Raw genomic sequence first — 20796 nt, forward strand, 5'->3', positions numbered from 1 at the left:
TCATAATTGTGGGCCACCGACGACTATGGCAGCGGAAATCACAAAACAAACAACAGAAGCTCTGTTCCAGGCGGTGCTCCCTCCTCTGCACTCTATATCCCTTTCATGGCAATGCCTACTTAAAACGTCAGAGCTGAAAAGTCTGCCAGCCTGTAGTTGAAAGTGTAATTGTTGTGGGCTGAGGTGGCTTAGTGTGCTCAACTGCCAGCGCTGCATTTCATTTAAATATATTTTCCATGCGGGAAATGGAAATCGAAGGATTACAAGCTAAACAATTTTAAGCCGAAATGCCAAGGAATCAATACTGAGGCGCAAAACTTTCTTGGCCAAATGCATTCCAACGAAGGGGTCGCAGTTCAAGGAAAGGGAAAGGGTTAAGTAAAAACAAAAGAACTATGCAGGCATTTGAATTTATTTTTATGGCAAAAGACCCCATAGAAACGGGTTCAGAAATTCATACGATAAATGCTAAAAGTTTTCCCATGTCGCAGCCAGAGCGGAAACGGAAGTCGCCTGGACGTCATGTGTGCGGAAAGGCCGCCTGGTTTTTGCTCAAAGCTCATAAATATCTTTAAAAGATGTGAATAAAGCCACAGTTTTATTAAAAAAGAGTTTAAGCGCAGAGAATGCGGGCAACTTAAATTCATATATTCAATTTCCCATTAACGTATGTATATTTCTTACATTTTTCACTGACACAGCCAGCTTCCCATGATTAAAAATATTTATACAATATGCGTAGGCCATAAGGCCAGAGGAACTTTTTCAATGGCTCAGATCAATCAAGGAAAAACATTTTTAAGGGCAACCCGATTTCATTACCGCATCGTCAGCAAATGCCGGCCACATATCCCGGTCCCAAGAAAATATGGGTCAACCAGATTTATTCCGAATGTATCAATTATGAGCAGCGTTCATTCAAACGAGCCTCCAGCAAATCGACCGAAAGGCAGACAAATGGGAGCGAGATGCTGACGGTTAAATTGGCCCCAGAACCACCCACCGAGATGGCCGGAAATATATATGTTCCTTACACACATATATGCACGGAAATACACATACGTCGGCTAGGCATTATAAAAGCTATTAATATATACCGACGCGGACCCCGAAGTTAGAAACCAAATCAAAATGTGAAGGCATATCAACACTTTGCCCCACAAAAGGGTGGCCGATTGCGAATCTTGACCATATCGGGGTTCTTTTAGTCAAGCCACAAACAAATTTACTGAATGGTCGAGCCATTTTATTGTTTGGCCACAATAAAACTCCAGGAAAAAGGGCGGAAAATCGTTCATTATTCATTATAAGCATTCACCCTCAGCAATAATTTTCCGCAGATACACATGGTCAAATACATAAGAACATACATCCATACGTATGTATAAATATTGTGTACGTAAAAAAGAAACTCAAGTCATTTATCTTGACAGGAATTTTTCCGTTGGGCTGCTCACTTGATAGTTAGAAAACGAGAAAGCCAAAACTCCTCGGCCGCAAACTTTCATCAATCTTTCAATAATGTTTGAGGGGTTCCAAAGTGTTTTAGGGGGAGGCAGGCTGAGGGAGGGGGCGGACGAACTGGCAGGTAAACACCTTTCAGTTCAGTGTCATGTAAATTTGTTTGCGCAGTTGCACGTAGCCAATAAAATACTCGTGAAATGTGTGGGGAGGCCTCCACTCGAACCACAAGTGGGGGTCAAGAGTTGGCCATGAAAGACATTCAAAAGTAAATAAATCATGATGGTTTTTTCCTCGGTCCTTGATCTGCTTACTCTTCCCACGCCTCAGCGAATTCCTTTCTTTTTTAGCACTTTCCTTTGACGTTGACTTCCCTGCTGGTTTTTCTTTTTTGTAAGCTCTCCGTTTATTGGTGCTTGTAGCTGGCGATTTATTGATTAATTTTTGGAGAGAACAGTCGGAAATCTTGTCCTCTTCCGGATCTGATATATCGCGTGCACCCAGCACCCAGCTCCTTGCTCCAGTGAACTTAATGAAGTTATTGCTCCCCTCTTTTCAAGCAATATGTTTTCATTATCCACCGCTGTTTGTGGAGTTGGCCCTTTGTGCTCATCCTCTGGCCAAGGCAGTGAATATTATTTTAATTTATTTAATTGGCTAATGGACGGCCAAATGCTAGGTTTCTCGAAGCGCTTCATTAGCCTAAACGAAGCAGATGGCGGCATAAAAATGAAATCGTTGTGTAATTTTTGGATTGCAAATTCTGAAAATTATGGCTTTAATTTACGCTTTCCATTATAGGATTCTAACGCATCAGCCTCATTAAATCATAAAAAATATAAGTGCCTTTTTAACGAGGCCAACTTGTTGAAATGAATTTGCAGAGAGTGAGGGACCGTGCAGCATTCCAAAATTGCCTTTTAAATATTTTATTTCATAGATAGATTAACTAGGCTAAATTAACATCGCTTATACTTATCAACTATTAACATTATGGCTCTGGTATAAAATGAAATATAAATATCAATCATTAGTTATTATAATAATTAAGAGCGAATCACTTGCATCTTGTTTACTTTATCATCTTGAATACCTTCCCCAAGCGCTCTTACTATTTTTGTATGCCTCCAGTTTGAAAAGACTCGAGTTTTTAGCCTATTCATTTTCACGGGTTTTCTTGGGTGAGTCTCACTCAACCAAACGCGAATGGATTTCATGCCATGCGATCGAGAAACTAATCCACCAGGCGGGCTTTCAACGGAAATTAACTGCTCAATGTATTCCAAGAACATTTCAGACGAACGATTCATGGCGACGAGCAGGCAGTAAATGTGGTCAAGCGAATTGAAAAACCAGCATTTATACAAACAGTTGGTCGATATCGGGTAGTCGATTGCTTATTGTCTGATTATAACATATTTTTTCACTTTCATTTATATTTCTGACTTGAACATTACAAATTGTTGATTTAGCTTTTCACTGTTACTTGCGTTCTTACCATGATTAAAATTTCATTAATGGTTTAATTGTTTTTAATGCTTAAAGGCTTTTCTAAACATATTTCTTATTATTTTATAATGAAAGATTATACCTAATTTAAATCATTATAATAACAAATATTATGACATTTAATCTAAGACTTAGCAGTCATCTGGACTGTGACATTTAGAAAAGAGTCTATAATCAATTTGGAGTTTTCGTTTGAAAGTCAAAATTTTTGTGAGAATGAGTGAAGCAGAGGCGTTTAAGCACGCTAGCAGGCCGCATCTTCCGGTCGACAGGAACAGAGGCAGTAGAGTGACCCTTGCAAAGGGTCGTTGGGTGAAGACTTATGACTCAAGTTTGGGCGTGTGCATGCGACCCATCAAACCGCGTTACGGCCGCTACGTCCCAGGAGGCTGCAACATGGGTGTCCTCGAGGAGGTCCTGCAGGAGGCAACCAGCAAGGCAGACCTTGGCCAATTGCTCCTGTTGGTGGCACACGGAAGCCGCTCGCTGTCGCGAAAGGTCCATTGCTTTGAGAAGAAGACGCGAGAGCATCTCGGAATGATCGGCATTACGGAGTCGGAGGTGGACATGCTGAAGAAGTACGAGAACCTGATCAAGTACGAGCTCAGATTCACCGAACAGTACTTCTCTGTCAAGAGGATGTCACGCGACAAGGAAATTATTGCAAGACTCTTCGATCGGAGATCTGGTGGCGACAGAAATGAGGTGAATCCGTTTTCTCAAAGCACCTTAAACTTCTTCCCCACTCGAGTGTGTCCAAAGGAATTCTGCAGTATTGGCATTCAGGTGCAGATGAGTAAGCCACAGATCAGGGCTTTGAAATACCCGAAAATACCCGTTCGCCTGCGTAATATAGAAAATATCCGACGGTTGCAAAAGCTTCTGGCGCAGGAAAATATTGCCTTAAAGTCTTAGGTTTACCCATTTGGACACTGTACTTTGTATCTAAAATTTGTACTCTTATCTAGAATTCTTAGTTCAAATGCGGTTGATTTTGCCCAAGACGTATAAATTAATAACTTTCGTATTTTTTCTTCCGGAACTGTTTTTGGTTTCTTTGTTTAAAAATGTTTTGGGTAAAAAAATATAAGAAAATTTAATTTCATGCAACTGTAAGATCTCCGTATGCTTGGGGAGAACCAAACTCAAGATGCTTAAAAAATAAACATTTTTAAAAATTAATGTTGAAGAAGAACACTAATTGTCATAAGTTTAAGATTTTACGAGCTCTGTCAATGTCAATATGCAGTGCCGAACAATTGTAATCTTAAGTACAGGCCACTTGAGCCTGCTCATAAATATAGTTCTCACAGTGTACAAAGGGTCGCCTTGCGGAAGGCCGTTGATAAGGCTCCCGCTCAGGCAAACAGATGTGGTCTCTGCGTAGACCATAGATAAGTATATTATACGAATTTCATGTTAGTTACGTAAGCGAAGACTTAGAAAAATAAAATCAGTTTTTATACAGAACTCAAACGTGAAGGTTGTTTTCCTTATTACAGGATTCCCTTTCAATTAATTTTTAACGATGCAAACATTTTTACATTGCCAAAATTGTTATGTCCAAGCAATAGTAATTACGAAGCTTTTTCAAGCAGGGCTACATATTTTCATTGCGGATTTTGGGGCGAAATTGTGATTTAATCGAAGTGCGATACACTTTAACCTTCACTAACAGCTCGGTTCATTAACTAGTTTTAGAGCCATTTTCTCGTCCGTTTGTTTAAAGTAAATTTAAAGTAGGGTTAAAACCTTGAAATCGTATAGGAAATCCGAGTTTTAACCCTACTTTAAATTTAACAGGCGGACGAGAAAACGGCCCTTAAACTTTTAAGTTAGCTTTTAAATTATAAAAACAAATGGTTGCAATTAATTGTTTGTTACACAAATTAATTTATGTAAATATTATCTATTAAATTGCATTATGCCATTTTTCTCTGCGTGTAATCATCCAACATGAAATGAAATAGCTCTAGCTCTTTCCCTATTTATCGCAAACTTTCCACTCTTGTCCTGCAGCGAATTTGTGGCAGCTCTTCTGCATTTCACGAATTCTGACAGCTTTCGCCCAAAAATACCATGGCGATGCTTATGAAAATTTCAAGCGAACAGTGTTTAAAATTTCATCCACTAATCCAGCCCGCGAGTCCTGGCCCTCGGTAAATTACCGTATTTGAGCTGCACCATGTGTTTGCCCCCTAACATTGCATACCGATTTCAAACCAGTATATTGCCGAATTCTCTGGCCCCTGTCAGGACCTAAATAGACCCAAAGGCCTGGGATATGTTAGCAGCAAACAGACCCCTACCATTTCAACGTTAATTTGCATTTAATTATGCTTGACGCATTGCATATCTGGAATTGTCTACACTCAAAAAATTTTTTTTCCTAAATTTTAGAAAATCGCCATAAAATGAAATTTTTACTTAATTTTAGAAAGTTTTCTGAATTTTAGAAATTGTTTTCTTGAATCTAGGAAAAAAGACCATAAAAACAGAATTTTATGAAAAACCTTTCTAATATTTAGAAAAATGATTTTTTTTCTTAAATCAATGGTGTTTTTTCCTAGTTTGCTCTCCAAAAGTTTTCTTAAATTAACGGCGATTTCGCCATTAAATTAAGAAAAAATGTACTTCACCCCTTCCTATAATCTAGAAAGTCGCCATAAAAAATACGGTAAATTTTTCTAAATTTTAAGAATTTTTCTGAATTAAAAAAAAATGTTTTCTTGAAAACAAAAAAGTAGAATTAGAAAATCACAATAGATTTAAGAAAAACTTTTTGTATTTCTTTTATGCTTTTCACTCTTTCTTCGAAACGAAAAAGAAGAAGACAAGGGGTTAGTCCGCGGCGCGTTGCGACGACAGTTTTGGCGTATGTATGTATATGTTTATGTGTGTTTGTGCGTATGATCGAGAATTTTCTTGTGCGTAGCTGTAACTTTTATTGCGTTGTTGTTTTGGAAATGCAGTCTCTCGCGAGAGAGTTGCTTGCGTTGCGCTGCATTTTGAACCCTTGTGCTCAGTTTTGGATGAGCATTCAAAGTAATAAGTTTGTGTTGAGCCCATTTAAGAAAGTTAAAGTGCGATCCCTCTAAGAGGCAATTAATAGGTAAGCAATTTAAATAAATTTAAATATAAATTTGGTAAGTGTGTGAAAATTTATGGTAAGCAAAGGCCATACTATTGCAGGCCGCAAATACTATCCTTCTCTAATATTAATTTTTATTTTCGATTGCAGGAATAATTTCAATTTCAGGTATTGTTGATAATTTGGAAGTAAGTAAATTTTAATAATAGGTAATATATTAAATACCTACTTAATATTAATATTAATAATTTTTATCTTTTTGTTTTGTTTTGTTTTCTTTTTTCTTTTTTGTTTAGGAAATATTTATAATGTAATTTGTATCTTTTTTGTTTTCTTTTCTCTTTTTTCTTTAGGAAATATTTATTATCTTATTTTTATCTTTTTTGTTTTGTTTTCCTTTTTTGTTTAGGAAATATTAATAATTTTCTTTTCATCCTTTTTATTTTCTTTTCTCTTTCTTGTTTAGGAAATAAAATAGTAAAATAAATATGTATACATTTTATTAAAATAAATAAAATTTTCTGAAAATAAAAAAAGTCCTTTCTTATTTTAAGAAAAAACTTCTATTTTCAAGAAAAGTACTTTCTGGATTTAAGGAAATTTTTCGCAATTTTATGGCAATTTTTCTTGATTTTAGAAAAGTATTTCTGCTTTTCAGAAATTTTTTTCTAAATTTTAGAAAATTCCTTTCTAAAAAATACGGTAAATCGCCATCGACTGAAATTCATGGCGAATTTCTTGATTTAATGGCGATTTCGGGCTGTTTTTTTTTTGAGTGTACGCTGATTAGCCTGATTGGAAAATACACGGCTTCTGAACGTGGACATTTTCCAGGATTGAGACCACCAATAAATTGTGCAATTTTAGACCTTTTTGGCAAGTTAAACTAGTTGCATTTCAAATTCAATATAAAGTTTCCCCTAGTCTAGAGTCTATACTAAAGCAGCGAAGTAAAAAAAAGAAAACGAAAAAATGTCCGTAAAGTGTAAACAGGTTCGAAAAGTGCTATACAAATAGCTTCCTGTTAAACTAAAAAAGCTGATGAAACAATTTTTAGACAAAATAATTATAAATAATAACAAAACAATTATTATTATTTTAAATAAATATACTCCTGTAAAAAAAATACTTTAATTTAAAGCACTTGTATATGCGCAGTTCTCTGAGGATGTCCACCAAGCCAAAAAGCTTGAAATTTGATAAAAACATATTGCTATATGATTTTGCACTGATTTTTGATTCTAGTTAGGGGCTGTCCATATATTACGTAATCACAACTTCAATTCTTCATACAGAAAAAAAAAAATTGCACTACAGTAATCATTTGGTGGACCTCCCCCCCCCCCACTAGATGATTACGTAATATATGGACAGCCCCTTAGATGGATCCTCAACTAAACTAAGTAATTTGAGTATCCCTGGAAAATGATTCAATAATATGGACAAAAAGTCCTTTTTTAGTATTTTTTAAAGTGGCTCTTAAGCGAATTTCTTGCCGTTAAGGTTAAAGAAAAACAAGGGAAAAACGCTATAGTCGGGTGCACCGGCTATCAGATACCCGTTACTCAGCTTAAGGGAGTGCGAGGGAGATGGAGATATAAAACTTTGATCGGGCACAATTTTTTAAGGAATGGTCCGATTTGAAAGGTATAAGTATACACAACAAAATTGCATTTATAATTCTCCGAAACCTTTAAAGGTGTGTGCGATAAACACATTTTAAAGTCGCATGTGGGGCGTTAGCAGGGGCGTGGCGCTCGGTTGAAATAAACTTGCGCTGCGTAGGAAGCCCAAGAACATGTGTGGGTAATCCCAACTTTCTAGCATTTGTAGTTTCCGAGATCTCAGCGTTCATCCGGACGGACAGACAGACAGACATTTTTTAAATCGGACCATTCATTAAAAAGTTATGCGCAAACAAAGTTTAATATATCCATCTCCCTCGCACTCCCTTTAGCTGAGTGACGGGTATTAGATAGTTGGGACCCACCTGTCTATAGCGTTCTCCCTTCTTTGTTCAATACATTTTGTACTATAAGTACTAGTAAAATGAACTACTATACTCGCGTAGTACATATTAGGTACATCTGAAGCACATATTTTACTATTCTATTCTTTAGACAGAGTTGACTTAACAATAATAAAAGCTGAAGACAGGAACTATGTGTTAACTTAAAAAATAATATCTGTAAAAGGAGAGCATAAATGTTGTTGAGAAAATGTGGAATAAGAAAACTTCGTTCAAAGACACATTCACTAACAATAAGGAAAATGATGAGCCTGCCTCTGAGTATCTCGTTATTTTTCTCTGCTCGTCCAACTTGTTGCAGCTAATAAATGGCAAAACAAGCGAAAATAGAAGCCACAGCCAACTGTGGGCAAAGTTTCGATGCATTCCTCAGATCCCATGTAATCGAGACCTGAAAAGCATAAACTCGAAATTAAGCAAGGCACGTAACAAAACTCGAGACACTGGAACGGCAAAGATGAGGAGGGCACGTAGTCATACAGCTGTGGGTAGCACATATGGATATCTAAACTAAAGCATGCGGCTGGCGCCCAGTTAAGCAGCGCCCTTCTTAAATTTCCCGCAGCTTCTCTCGATTCCGGATGACGCCGAAGGAAATCATTCTGGTGTGAAGTTCTCTCCTCCATTTTCCGTGGAGTGTCTTGCTTGTGTGTGCTGTCATATAAGCTTGCGTTTCCACTTTCCCCTCAGTTGTTTGTTTTGCAAGGGAACTAATGAGGCGCATATTGCTTAAGTGTTGCTCAATTACATTGAGTGCTTAGACGCCTTTGACGTTTGCAACATTCGCTATGGGAGAACTATTCGGAGAAGCTGAGGGCGTCTTCTGAGTAGTTTACCGACACTACTTACCTTCAAAACGAAGCTAAACACGAAAAGTTGTTCTCTCTGCTTTGTGGGTAAGTAAGAACTTTCTTAGAACAAATTGAGGAATATATGTAAAATATATGCAAAGATATGTTTAAAGCTACTTGTTGACAACTTTTCTAAAGATCCTTCTACAATTTAAATACTTTGTGTGAATTTCGAAAGGGTCGGCACCCGTAGCATAGAATATTACACATTTTGAAGTTCTAAATAAATCTTTTGAGTGTTTGTTAAATTACCACGCTAAACAACTTTCCGACAAAGCAAAAGCGGCTAAGCTCTATTAAAATCCACATGCTATTAAACGTAGTTCGGTCGAATACAGTGTAAGCTCCGGAATTCGAATTTTATTCGAAAGGTAATATTTGGAAACGTATTACCAAAAATTTAAGATATCTAAAAAAAAACGGTAAAGGCCTCTGAATTCTGGTACTACAACCAAAAAAGACTTCATTTTATACGGTGATAAATTTGACAAATAAATCTGGACTTTATATGTGGAATATTAATTCGATAAACATCATGTTCTAAGTAGGCCAGTTAGAATTTCAAGTGTGTCTTTCTCCCTCGCACTAATAAAACTTTAAGCGCTATCCCGCTCTACTTCGAGTCAGGAGAAGTAGTTTTTCCACTCGCGAAATTGGGGTCGCCATATTGCTTATGCCGACATTATTGACATGATGACATTATTTAATATACATTTTAACAGTATTGCATGGTAAATATGATATGCGTGTCGATTTGAACGGCGTCTTTTTTTTGTAGGCTTTCTTTTCTATTTTTACTATTAAACTAAAGATCATCTCCATCCTAGTTTTTCAAACAATACCTAGGGCCTAGGTCCAACTTTGAAACCATTTCCTCAATTTGTCAAACGTCAATTCACTCGTCAAAACTTTCAATCCCAAAAACTAACACAGTAACCAAAAATAGCTTTTAATTGATTGCCTTATAAAAAACTTTCTTAGTTTTGGCACAAAACTGTTGAAGACGTCAGAAGGAACTCAAGAAATTGGCAACATCCGACAGGCATGTAATCGAAACGAAACCCATTCAAAAAGGAGACTTCAAAACAAAGCATATAACCATTTTGTTATATGGAAATTTTCCACCAAAAGTGATGGATGCTTAAAGTAACCCATTTTTTCCCACAGTTAGTGATATTTATAAGGGATTATCATGGTGAAAATCAAAGCTCTTTAAACCTCTAAGTTGCAAATAGTTTATAAACTATAAACAATTTTTAAAATTCCAAAACAATTCACAAAAACCTAAACAGTAAGGACATAAGGTATTTTTGGGTCAAAAATGCATTGTAGAAGAAAATATTTTTATTTAATTTTTAAACGCTGTTCACAAATGAAGATTTTTAAACTTTGCTGTGACTTTAAAATTTTGAATGCGCCCACCTCCTCTTGTGGTTGAGTTAGATTGAATTTTCCAAAACGACAGTATAAAAGAGACATGTAACTATTTAATTCCGAAAAGATTACCCAAATTGGTTAACCACTCTTGAAGATATATCCCAAAAGCCGAAGAAAATTTGTGATTTTCTTAAATTAAAGATACCGCAAATACCAGAGCTGATGGACTATAGGCGTAGTGGCAACTTATGCTTAGAAAAGCCTCATTTATCGAAATAAAATGGTGGCAGGCCTGGACACCGACTTATGTCACATTTTGTCGGCCTGTGTAATTAATCTAATAAATAAATATTTTATTCTGTGAAATAAATTCAAGAAGCAATCACTTTCGTAGTAAATTTATAAATTCAAGAAAGTTTTCCTTTGGAATTGGAATCGGTTGGGCTTCGCCTTGCGTCTGCAAAGTTTGAAATGATTTAAATTGAGTTTATTTGGCCGAAAATCACCTGAAAAGTGCACAGAAAATAATGACAATAATTCGGTAGCGATAACACACTGTCAAGTGCTCGGCAAACTTTCTGGTCGCGCTAATTGAAAAACGTCTGCCAACTTGACAGCGACAACTTTTCAAAAATGCGGCAAATGAGACGAGAACAATCAGGTGTGTCAGACAGATGTACATAACCGATAGATGGAGACGGGCAATGGCTTGTCAAGGACAATTTATGGTGTTGATTTATACCAAAACCAAAGCCCGGCCTGGGGTCCGTATGTATATACATACAAACATATGTATGTAAAGGGATGTCAACGACACTGCGAGGCGCGTTCAATCACAATTCTAATTACCAAGCTCCCCGAGGTAATTAACTTTGCATGCATTACACAAATTACACAAACAGTGCGAGGAGCGCCGCACCGAAGCTTTATCAACTCAATTACGAACGAAGGGGGTTCCCCTTCATTTCCCAGTCCAGTCCTCTGCCGTCCCTCCTGGCAAGTCTGCCGTGGCCTGAAAGTGTCACAGAGATGCTTTACACAGATAAACAACAAATAAGCATTGTTTGTAATTTAGCGAAATTGTTGTTGCTGCAGCTTTTCCACTATGTTCCGCCTGGGGCTGCTCGCGATTTCCCCCCACACTTCCCTAACTCCCCCTCGCGAACCCTCCAGGCTCCAGGAACTTACTTTATCAGCTGGCAACAATCGGGAGTGTGGAGATGGGACCGACAAAAGGTTACTGCTAGTTCCGAGAACTTCGGGAACAGTGGGCATTCGCAGCTACTACATTTCATTTTAATTAATTTCTGCGGCATTATGGCTGTCCTGAGCCCGATCTTTCTCGGAAAGCATTATTTTCGCACCTTTAAAACATGTGATGCCATTTAGAAATCCCGATTTCCAATTATATTTATTCAATTAAATATTTGTGTAAAAATTACTAACTGTAAAACCTGTATTAATACTAATTTTGCTATTGTTACTTGCTGAATTTGATAGGAGAAGTCTTGTTGCGAAAAGGTAGGCATCAATTATTTTAGAACCGCACTGTATGACATAATGTAATAGATTAAAACCTAATAACTGGTTTCCATTTAATACGTCGAGGGCTCACTGTTGTCCTGCGTGCATGTGTGGACTTATTTTCGTATCGTTAACAGTCAGCTTGTTTGCTCTCGTGTCTTTTACACTCTGCCCCTCTAGTTTTAAGCCCAGCATCATTTGTTATCGTTGCGTATATTGCAACTGCTAGGTCCACGTCCAAATACTTTGTGTAAAATTCCCTGATAGGGTAAATTGTATCCACGTATTTGTTTTTGTGGGTTTATTATAGTTTGTTCTGCACTGCAGCGTAATAACAACTTCCTCGACAGTTTTAACTACAAAGTTTTATTTCGTGAAACTATATTAGAACATTCATTTTATTTGTATTTTTTAGTTTGGATAATTAATTCACATTAATATCTTGAATCTATAGTCCTGAATAAAGGAAAATTCGACTTTCATGGTCGTCCGTTGGGCCAAAAAAAAACAATATTGAAATGAAACTTCATAAATTGACGGCAACAAAAATCGACCTTTTAACTGTTGGATGCCACGCCCTCAGTCGGTATGCATAACACTATAACTAATACTAGACCCGCCCGCAAACATAAACCTATCTTACCAAACGCAACAAAAACACAGAACAACCAAACAAAAAAGTTGCAACAAAAGTGAGAAAAAAGGAAATAAATTTAACAGAACGGCTTTAGGAGCATGCGACTAGGGGGTTTTTTCCTCCAAACTTCGCACAAACCCCCGAAAATGTATACCCCATGTACATATGTGTGCCTGGGCTTTTGATTTCATGTTTATTTTTTGGCTTATTGTCACAAGCAATGCGGACCTTTACATTGTAGATTTGTATGTGAGAGCTATGTAGGTGCGGCGCCTGTTACATATGTCAACTTGTATGCCTCGTAAGGGTAATGTTTTCACAGTAGAAAAGATTTGTTACACATTTCGCCACACCAATAAGAAATCCGAAACCGAAACCTTTGTATGCCAGCATTGTAGCCGCTGCAGAAATGTCCTCACCCACATTCTGGCCAATAAAGTAGTATATGTTTTGATTTTTTTAGAAATGTTAACTTTTTAAAACATGATGTACAACACAAAATAATGTAACTATAAGATTTATATTCAAAGCACTCAATAATTGGTGGGTTTACTAAGAAAAATATTTTTTGGGCAAAGCTCACAAACAAATCTGAATGCCCAATGCGATAAAAAGGTAGCAATGCTCACAACAAATAAAGTTTGATGGTTTTTGTTTTAGACATGCTTTAGGTGAACGGCACCCAAAACTAATATTTTTTCGGGGCAAAATTTATGTGTAACGATTATTTTGCCTGAACGAATACAACTCACTCTACCGACCGCAAAACAAAATCATTATTTACACATGTACCGAAATTGGTTTTTTAGCCCCAGAGTTCATCGTGAATAACTTAATGAAGTTCTGATAAAAACCTTTTAGTTAAATTAAGCAATTCGGATATTTTTGATTGCGTCCAAAAGTGCTTTCCATACCATGTAAAAATGTATAATAATATATGTTACTATCTTAAAAATATCAAAAAGAGCATTAATAAATATAATTTAACCTTTACACCTAAATTTTTTGAGTAAACCTTATGCATTTGATATTCAGTTAGTAGAGTGCAATTACACGGGGATACCATGCTTATCTGCATCTCTGACTGCAGGAGGAGCAGGAGCATTATTTCGACATATGCGACATGAGCAACTCTCATTTATCCTTACCCAGGAACATGGCATCCGTTTGTTTTGTGTGTCCATTTCGGCCCAACGTTAAGTCATTTAAATTAGATTGCATTTTGGCCAACGTGCTTGGCATATGCGATTATTCGAAAACTGTGGCTAGAAATGAACAGCAATGTTTAGTTCAGAAAACATTTTTAAATTCCTTATAATATAACACCAGTTTACAAAAAAAAAATCGACCTTTTCCTACTCGAAGGCAATATTGGTTTTCCGTTAAAGTAAATATCCCTGATTAAAAAATGGGTCCTTAAAATTTTTGTTATGGTTAGTTATAAAACTAATATCGGTTTTTAGGCGTGTATTTTTAACAAAGCCAATTATCCCATTTATGCATTTTTATACTCTTGCAGAGGGTATTATAATTTCTGCTTGTTTTTATGCGAACTAGTCTCTCAGTTTTAAAGCTATCGCGATGAACCTTCCCATAGAAAAATTAAAAATAAATAATATAAAAAACATTGTAACTTTGTAGGATGTAGACGTTTTGATTTTTGACAATTTAAAAACAACCTTTAAAATAGGCATACCTGCAAGGGTATATAAACTTCGGCTAACCAAAGCTAACTTCCTTTCATGTTTTCAACTTTTTTAACTTTGACGAGGTGTAGCTTCTAAACTAATGACTTGAACTCATTGCTGTGTATAAGTTGAAGATCATTCTATTCCCTGAAATATGAGGCTTTGATGGCCGCGTTTTTAATATAACATGTCAGGAGGATAGGCGCATTGAATATGCTAATGATATTATCAATTAGTTATTAATATACATATATACACCATTCAACACAAAGGACATGCAACCATGTTTTTTATGAGCCTTTATTTATATGGTTTCCCATATCCACGCCGTAATAACCAGAGGTCCTGGTTGCAGGACAACACAATCAACAGGGGAAAAATAGGGTCAAGCTAACGTGGAAAATAAGATAGAAAATAAAATGCCTTTCTTGTTGGCGATATATGTTTCTTATTTTCGTAACCTTACAAGGAATTTTATGATCATTAAATAACATTCTTATAGTAGGATATAATTTCTTTAACAATTGATAGCCGTTCCTATCGGCCTTTTAAAAAGAGATGGTAAAAATTACATAAAATCGATTTAACTAACCATTTAACCATTAAAATAAATAACTAGTTGATCCATCACGTTGGGTCATGAATTTAAGAACAATACTCTGCATTAATATAATTACCCACATTTCTTGGACTTCCATTCAAAAGGCTCTTAAAATGACTGTCTGAAATATTTAAAACCACTTAAAAACATATTGCATAAAACCCTTTTTATTTACATTTTTATAGCTATTTTTAAATGAGGCAACAATAGTCAGAATGGCCACGCTTCCATCTTCCATGCTGCTACAAAATAATCGTAACTTTTATTAATTGAAACGACAACTGCTTGGGCGGAATTTTTGAATTTTAAATAATTCCGCTTGATGGTCTAAGGATTTCGCACAAACCCGAGTTTAATTGTGCGGCCAGACTGGGGGGCAATAAAATGATTTTACGATCAGTTTCCTGCTTCCCCACTTTTCCTTGTCGTTCGTTCGTCTCCGAAGTGAAACAACAGGAAAGTTTGAGTTGATTTTTCCGGACCCTTCAGTCAGGTGGCGACTGAGAGTCCCATGGGTCTGGGGGTTTTGCTGGCCATCTTCCTCTCTTGCACTTCCTTCGATTTTCTTGTCTGCAGTTTGTGGCTGACTTTTGCCCAAAAAGCGACAAAGTGGGAAACAGCCGGCTGAGTTTCCCTTATGACGGGTTCTTGCTTCTGGTATTGCCCACATCACCAAGTCACTTGCAAGAAAAGTCAATAGCAACATAGAGGGAACAATGCAAGCAAGAGCAACCGAGTACAGATGCAGGTGGATTACAAATAGTGCAGAAGGAATACTCGTAAATTGTTTCTTCTCTGGGTTTATTGGGCGAACATTCAATACCAAGAAGGCCACACTCTTTAAACTACAATTGAAATATAGATAAGTCTGGTTGAGAGACGTGGGAATAGAAATCAAGATAATTCAAAAGTTATTTGTGATTTATTGGTTTAAATATGAAAATCATTTTAAAAATGAAAATAAAATTTATTAATTTAACAATCAAATACTATTTAAGAATATCTTACATATATTTCATTTATTTGCTTTTTAACTCAAGAATATATTTTTTATTTTATTTTCAGTAACAAACACTTTTATTCAATTTATTTCCCAACGGATTTCACGTACCAGAAGTCACTTCTTAGCTTTTGCAAATAGCACGGCATTATTGTTGTGTGTTTACTTGTACAGAAAGCCAGCAACATGACCAAGTAACGCTAAGCATAATCATAAAAAGCCGAGGCGCCTTGACTCCCGACGTCTGAAAGCCACAACCACAACAGAGTTCGGGGCTCAGATCCCGTGTCCCTCCTCAAAATTCTCCTGAAGGATGAGCTCCGGCTGGGTGTCTGCAGATTAAGATGAAGGCCGCGATGGCTCGTCGGTGTCTCTTCTCGTTCTCCTCTCGGCCATGATTTAATTAAAGTCTACATGTGCTAAGTAGATTTTATTCTTTGCTTGCTTATTTGGTTTATTTGCCTATTTTCTTGAGTCTTCTGTTCGCCCTCAGCCTGCTGGCCATAATTGATTTAGGCATTTACTGCATTAAGCTATGCCAAGCCGGAAAAAAGTTCCTCATACACTAAGAATTAAAGCAGGGAAAAGGTAAGTGGAGAAAGCATCTCTGATTCTTTCAGGGAAATGTGCTGTGACCACGAGGTAAAGTGGCTTTTTACTGTACAAATTAGCCACGTTTTTAGTAGTTACTGCTTCCCGTAATATCATAAACAAAAATGCACGAAGAAAATGATTTATACGGAGAAAATATGATAAATACCCTAATAATAACAGAAATCTTACATGCCGATTATATGATTCTATAAATATTCAGCATTTGACCAGGCTTAATTTATAATTGCGATTACTTGATATACCTGCAATTTAAATAAACTTAATTAAGTGTGTTGAAACTTAAGATGGCAACTTTGCAGAGGCTAATTTATAGTTTTAAGGACCAATCTACCCATACACATAATTAAAGTCACACAGAATTGAGTTACATTTGAGTGATTAAACGTGTGAGAAACTTACATAATGATTTAATTCCAGGATGCTGTTGGATGGCAGGACTTAAATGTTGGTGCTGCATTGTCCATGCTCTCGAAATGCTTATCATTATTACGAGGATTGACGTAGCGATGCAGCCGAGGCATTTGCCTTCCATGGCCATGGTCCTTTTAGCTGGCTGGTTATGCTTGATTTTAATTAGATATATTTATTCACCCCAAAGGCGGTTGTTTGAGTGTCCCCCAATATCAGCTATTTTGCTTTACATAACTGCAAATTAAATGATGAAGAACACGCTCAGTCGTTCTTGAAGTGCATTCTAAAAAAAAAGAGAAGAACTTTTTAAATAAAATAATAGGTATATATTTTTGGAAATAATTTCCATAATAAATTTTATTTATTGATGCTATTTTAATGTTTATTTGCTTACATTCAAGTGCACTGAAATATTTTTAAATAACTCAATGTTGCAATAATGTTAGCTCTAAGTATTGACCCATTTTAATTATTTATGATGTTTAAATGTCATTTTGTGCTTGGACTAATGCATTTAATACCCATAAAATAAAAGTTGTAATGCATAATTTATCCTCTACCGCGAAGTTAAGTCCGTCTCAATCGAAGACTGCGAATGGTCCCCTCCCCTCCAAATAGAACTACGAATCAAACACTACAAAATATGTTCGTGGTGCAAAAATAATTTATATAACTTCCTAATATACTCCATGTTCTCTCGCATACCACTAAAGAGGGGAAAATAAGATTTTGTACAGTAAAGTCATATTAAAAAAAGTTTTCCTCATTGAAATCAATGTTCGTACATAATTTAACTTAAGCAAACATTGATATTATCCATAGGCCTTCATAATAAATGTCCCTCACTCGCATCATTTATCCCGTATCAAACTGCTGTCGCATTTATTCTTTTTTCTGGCTCCAAATATGTTTGTATTTGTTAAGCCCCCATATATTGTCTGTTGGCAAGTTGCTTATCGCCACCATGTCACATGGATACCTGTTCTGTCCTGCGGAACTTTATCCAATGCTAACCACTGCATTAATATTTACCTCCCACACCGCTTTTTATTGGCCCATAAAGTTGCATAAAGGTGTGCAGTGCGGCGCTAGCCTTGATCACTCAGAAATATGTAAAGGCCAAAATGCAATTAAAATGTTAATTTTTACACAAACGGCAGGATGTCGAGCGAGCGAGTGCAGCGTTGTATTTAATGTAAGCCCTCTACAAACGATCCCATAGATACCAAAGACTCGAATCAAATTGAATCGATTCCCATGCCCCATCGACCGTCCAGGTAATCACAGCATTTAAATGCTTTTATGCTGGTGTCGTGGGCGCTATTGTGTAATGAGCTGTTCGTTGTTGCGACGCCAATCAAACAATGGTCGTCAAATTAACATGGAATCAGCTTAAAATGCATGCTGTAATTGTTATTTTCATGGCAGCGATGTTAATTGAATTTAGTGGTTTTCGCTACTCATGAGAAATATAATTTGGGGCTTATTAGATGATTTAAAACAAATTAACAACCACTGCACACATTTTCGATACAATAATGGTGCACCTATTGTGTTTACTCAACCTATTTTAAGTGCACAAATGCAGTCAGTCATCCATTTATATATGGTGGAGTCACTCAAATACAAGTGAGCACTCTATCAATGCTGGCGTCTGAATTTTGTCATCCTTAGTGTACCGCAGGCACAAATACAAGTTAATTAAACAGACAAGGTTGCACATTAATCACCTGGACATCGGCCAAAAAGCCACGAAAGCACCTGGAGACCACTTGATCTTAAAGGCGAAAATACAAAAAAAAAACCTGGAAAGCAAATTCAATTAGAAAAACACGAATGAAGGTGAAAAGGACGAGGGAAACGGTTCGATTTCAATGTCGTTTCTTGAGATTGTCTCTGAATTTACGTACATATGTTCCGTTTATGTCGTTCTTTATAAGGCTGTAAGATTAATGGGAGACAAGCTCATTCCTTCAAGCAGCACTTAATTAATGGTCAGGAAAGGGCACATGCAAAAAGTCCTGAAAGGTCTATGGCCTTTGACGAGTCCTTTTAAAGCTAGCTGGAAAATTATCCTTCATATTTCTACAATAAGCCTATTTTAAAGACCTTTTGCCTATTAAAGTTATTATTCGGTAAAGTAAAATCGTACAAGATTAAGTGGTAATAATAAAATAGTAAAGGATATAAAATTAAAGAAGGAAGAACACATCTGACCAACAGGTCTGCATTCAACTTATTTGAAATCACTCTGAAACAGTTTTTGCTTTTGGAAAAGCTTCATTTTTTCTCACAATGTGTCCATGAATCGAAGGTATCCGTAAACATTCTTAAAAGTTTAAAACTGCACTTATTATTGTTAGTTGAAATTGGGCAAAACTTTCCCATTTTCCGTTTTGTGGCTCCTGGAATTAATTACCCGCCCTCACTTTAGATAACCACAAAAGCTCACAACAAATCAGGGCTTATTTCAGAGTCAATCCATAACACACGTGCTCATTAGGATGTTTGGAGTTCTCCTGTCATCGACTTAAGGAAAAATAAAAGAAGAAAAACTTTGAAAACTTTCCATTGGGTGCAAAAAAAAAAAACAATAATTCCTGCACAAAACTTTCGTTGTTTATGCAACTGACACTAGTTTGAACTGAAGTCTGTAAAAAAAATGCTTTGTTTTTGTTCCATTCCTATAATTGAGCGTGAAATTTCAAAGAAACCTGAGTAACAAATGCATTTTCGATTAGCATTAAATCGCGTCGCCCGTCCGAGTTTATTTCCGATGAGGAATAAATATTTTTCTTTAATTTATCTGTGCTTTGTTTTTAGCGAAGGGGAAGCCATGCTCGTTGGATAGGAAAAACTAAGGTGGGAATAAAAATAGTAACGTAAATGACGGCGTTTTTCAACTCACTTTGGGTTCAAATATCTCCATTAATTTTCTACTTTAGGTCTGTCAGTATTTTATTGGCTTAGCTTGACAATATATTTCACTGGCCGCATAAGCGGCTTCACTTTTGATTCAAGAACATTACACTGAGCGAAATTGAACCGGATAGATCCTTTACCTTTTTACTTTCGTCACGCGCTAGTTGAAAAAACATGCGAAACGTGGTTCCACGGCATTTAAATGCTGTCCTACGCGAGAAACCGCGACACCGCAGTAGAAAGCGCTACTGCGAGATATCCTTTCGAAGCGAAGTTTACCATCTGCGATAAGAAGGACTTGGATTCACAGTCGCGCCAAAGGACAAAACACGTGCGCCTCGACTTGGAATTCATTTGATACTGCGGCAACCGAGGCCGGAGCTTTCCCATATTGTTGTTTCCTCCTCGCTGAAGTAACCGTTCCGATGTGAACCGAGTCCTGCGAACCACGAGCAGGACTCAACCAAAAACAGGAAGGGGGTGGCTTGTGGCGCACTCCGAAAATGTTCATGTTGCGGCGAATTAAGAAAATCCTTGTATTCTAAAAGGGGTGGTGCTTAAAAGGAGAATCTAAGAACCTATAATTCGTCAGCTGCAGTAACAAAATAAAACTACAAAATAAAAAATTTTTAAAATACGGTTAAAATAAATTGCACAATTCAATACTACTCTTTTTTAATACATCTAGTCTATATTTAACACAACGCTTAAAAAGTTTAAACATTTTTTTTTATTTTTAAAAAATAAAATAATTTATTACTATACATACATTTATCCGACAAAAAAATTGCATAAATAAAGAAAAATAATTTAAAATATATACATATTCTTATAAAGCCATTTTAAGTATACAATTTAAGGACGCGCCTAAACATTTATTGAACTAATTTCTCGTTCTAAAAATGTACAAACAGGGCATTTTTTTTCTAAACGCTGTCCAAACAGGACATTTTGTGCTGTGTACATGTTTCTAGTTCGGAAAATATCCTTCACTGAAATTTCCTGCACTGCTTAATACTGCTTTCTCGTTCTAAAAAAATCCAAACAAGGCGTTTTTGTTCTAAAAATGATTCTTGGGGA

The 20796-nt window shown here is 36.4% G+C and overlaps 2 protein-coding genes across 10 annotated transcripts in view; one reads left to right on the forward strand and one right to left on the reverse strand.

The window, feature by feature from the left end:
- Window positions 1-16305, forward strand: part of LOC138912049 (uncharacterized) — a 43228-nt gene extending 26923 nt beyond the window's left edge. The window contains exons 1-2 of one of the 4 annotated variants that reach the window (XR_011417697.1): window positions 8853-8986; window positions 15834-16305. The gene's annotated coding sequence lies outside the window, so the exon portion shown is untranslated. Of the gene's footprint in view, window positions 1-8852; window positions 8987-10654; window positions 11181-15833 lie in introns of those variants that run through there. The other 3 variants (XR_011417695.1, XR_011417696.1, XM_070211837.1) reach the window with 3 other exon arrangements.
- dpr2 (defective proboscis extension response 2) overlaps window positions 1-19785 on the reverse strand; it is a 57323-nt gene extending 37538 nt beyond the window's left edge. Inside the window, exons 1-2 of one of the 6 annotated variants that reach the window (XM_044393504.2) lie at window positions 19703-19785; window positions 16783-17077 (exon numbers count right to left, since the gene is read on the reverse strand). In XM_044393504.2, coding sequence (XP_044249439.1) covers window positions 16783-16921 — 139 coding nt within the window. In that variant the 5' untranslated portion in view covers window positions 16922-17077; window positions 19703-19785. Of the gene's footprint in view, window positions 1-15714; window positions 16626-16782; window positions 17078-17188; window positions 18480-18524; window positions 19184-19702 lie in introns of those variants that run through there. The other 5 variants (XM_070211834.1, XM_070211833.1, XM_070211832.1 and 2 more) reach the window with 5 other exon arrangements.
- Window positions 19786-20796: the final 1011 nt, after the last annotated feature.

The sequence above is a fragment of the Drosophila takahashii genome, chromosome 2L, assembly GCF_030179915.1.
Source record: "Drosophila takahashii strain IR98-3 E-12201 chromosome 2L, DtakHiC1v2, whole genome shotgun sequence".
NCBI classification, from domain to species: domain Eukaryota; kingdom Metazoa; phylum Arthropoda; class Insecta; order Diptera; family Drosophilidae; genus Drosophila; species Drosophila takahashii.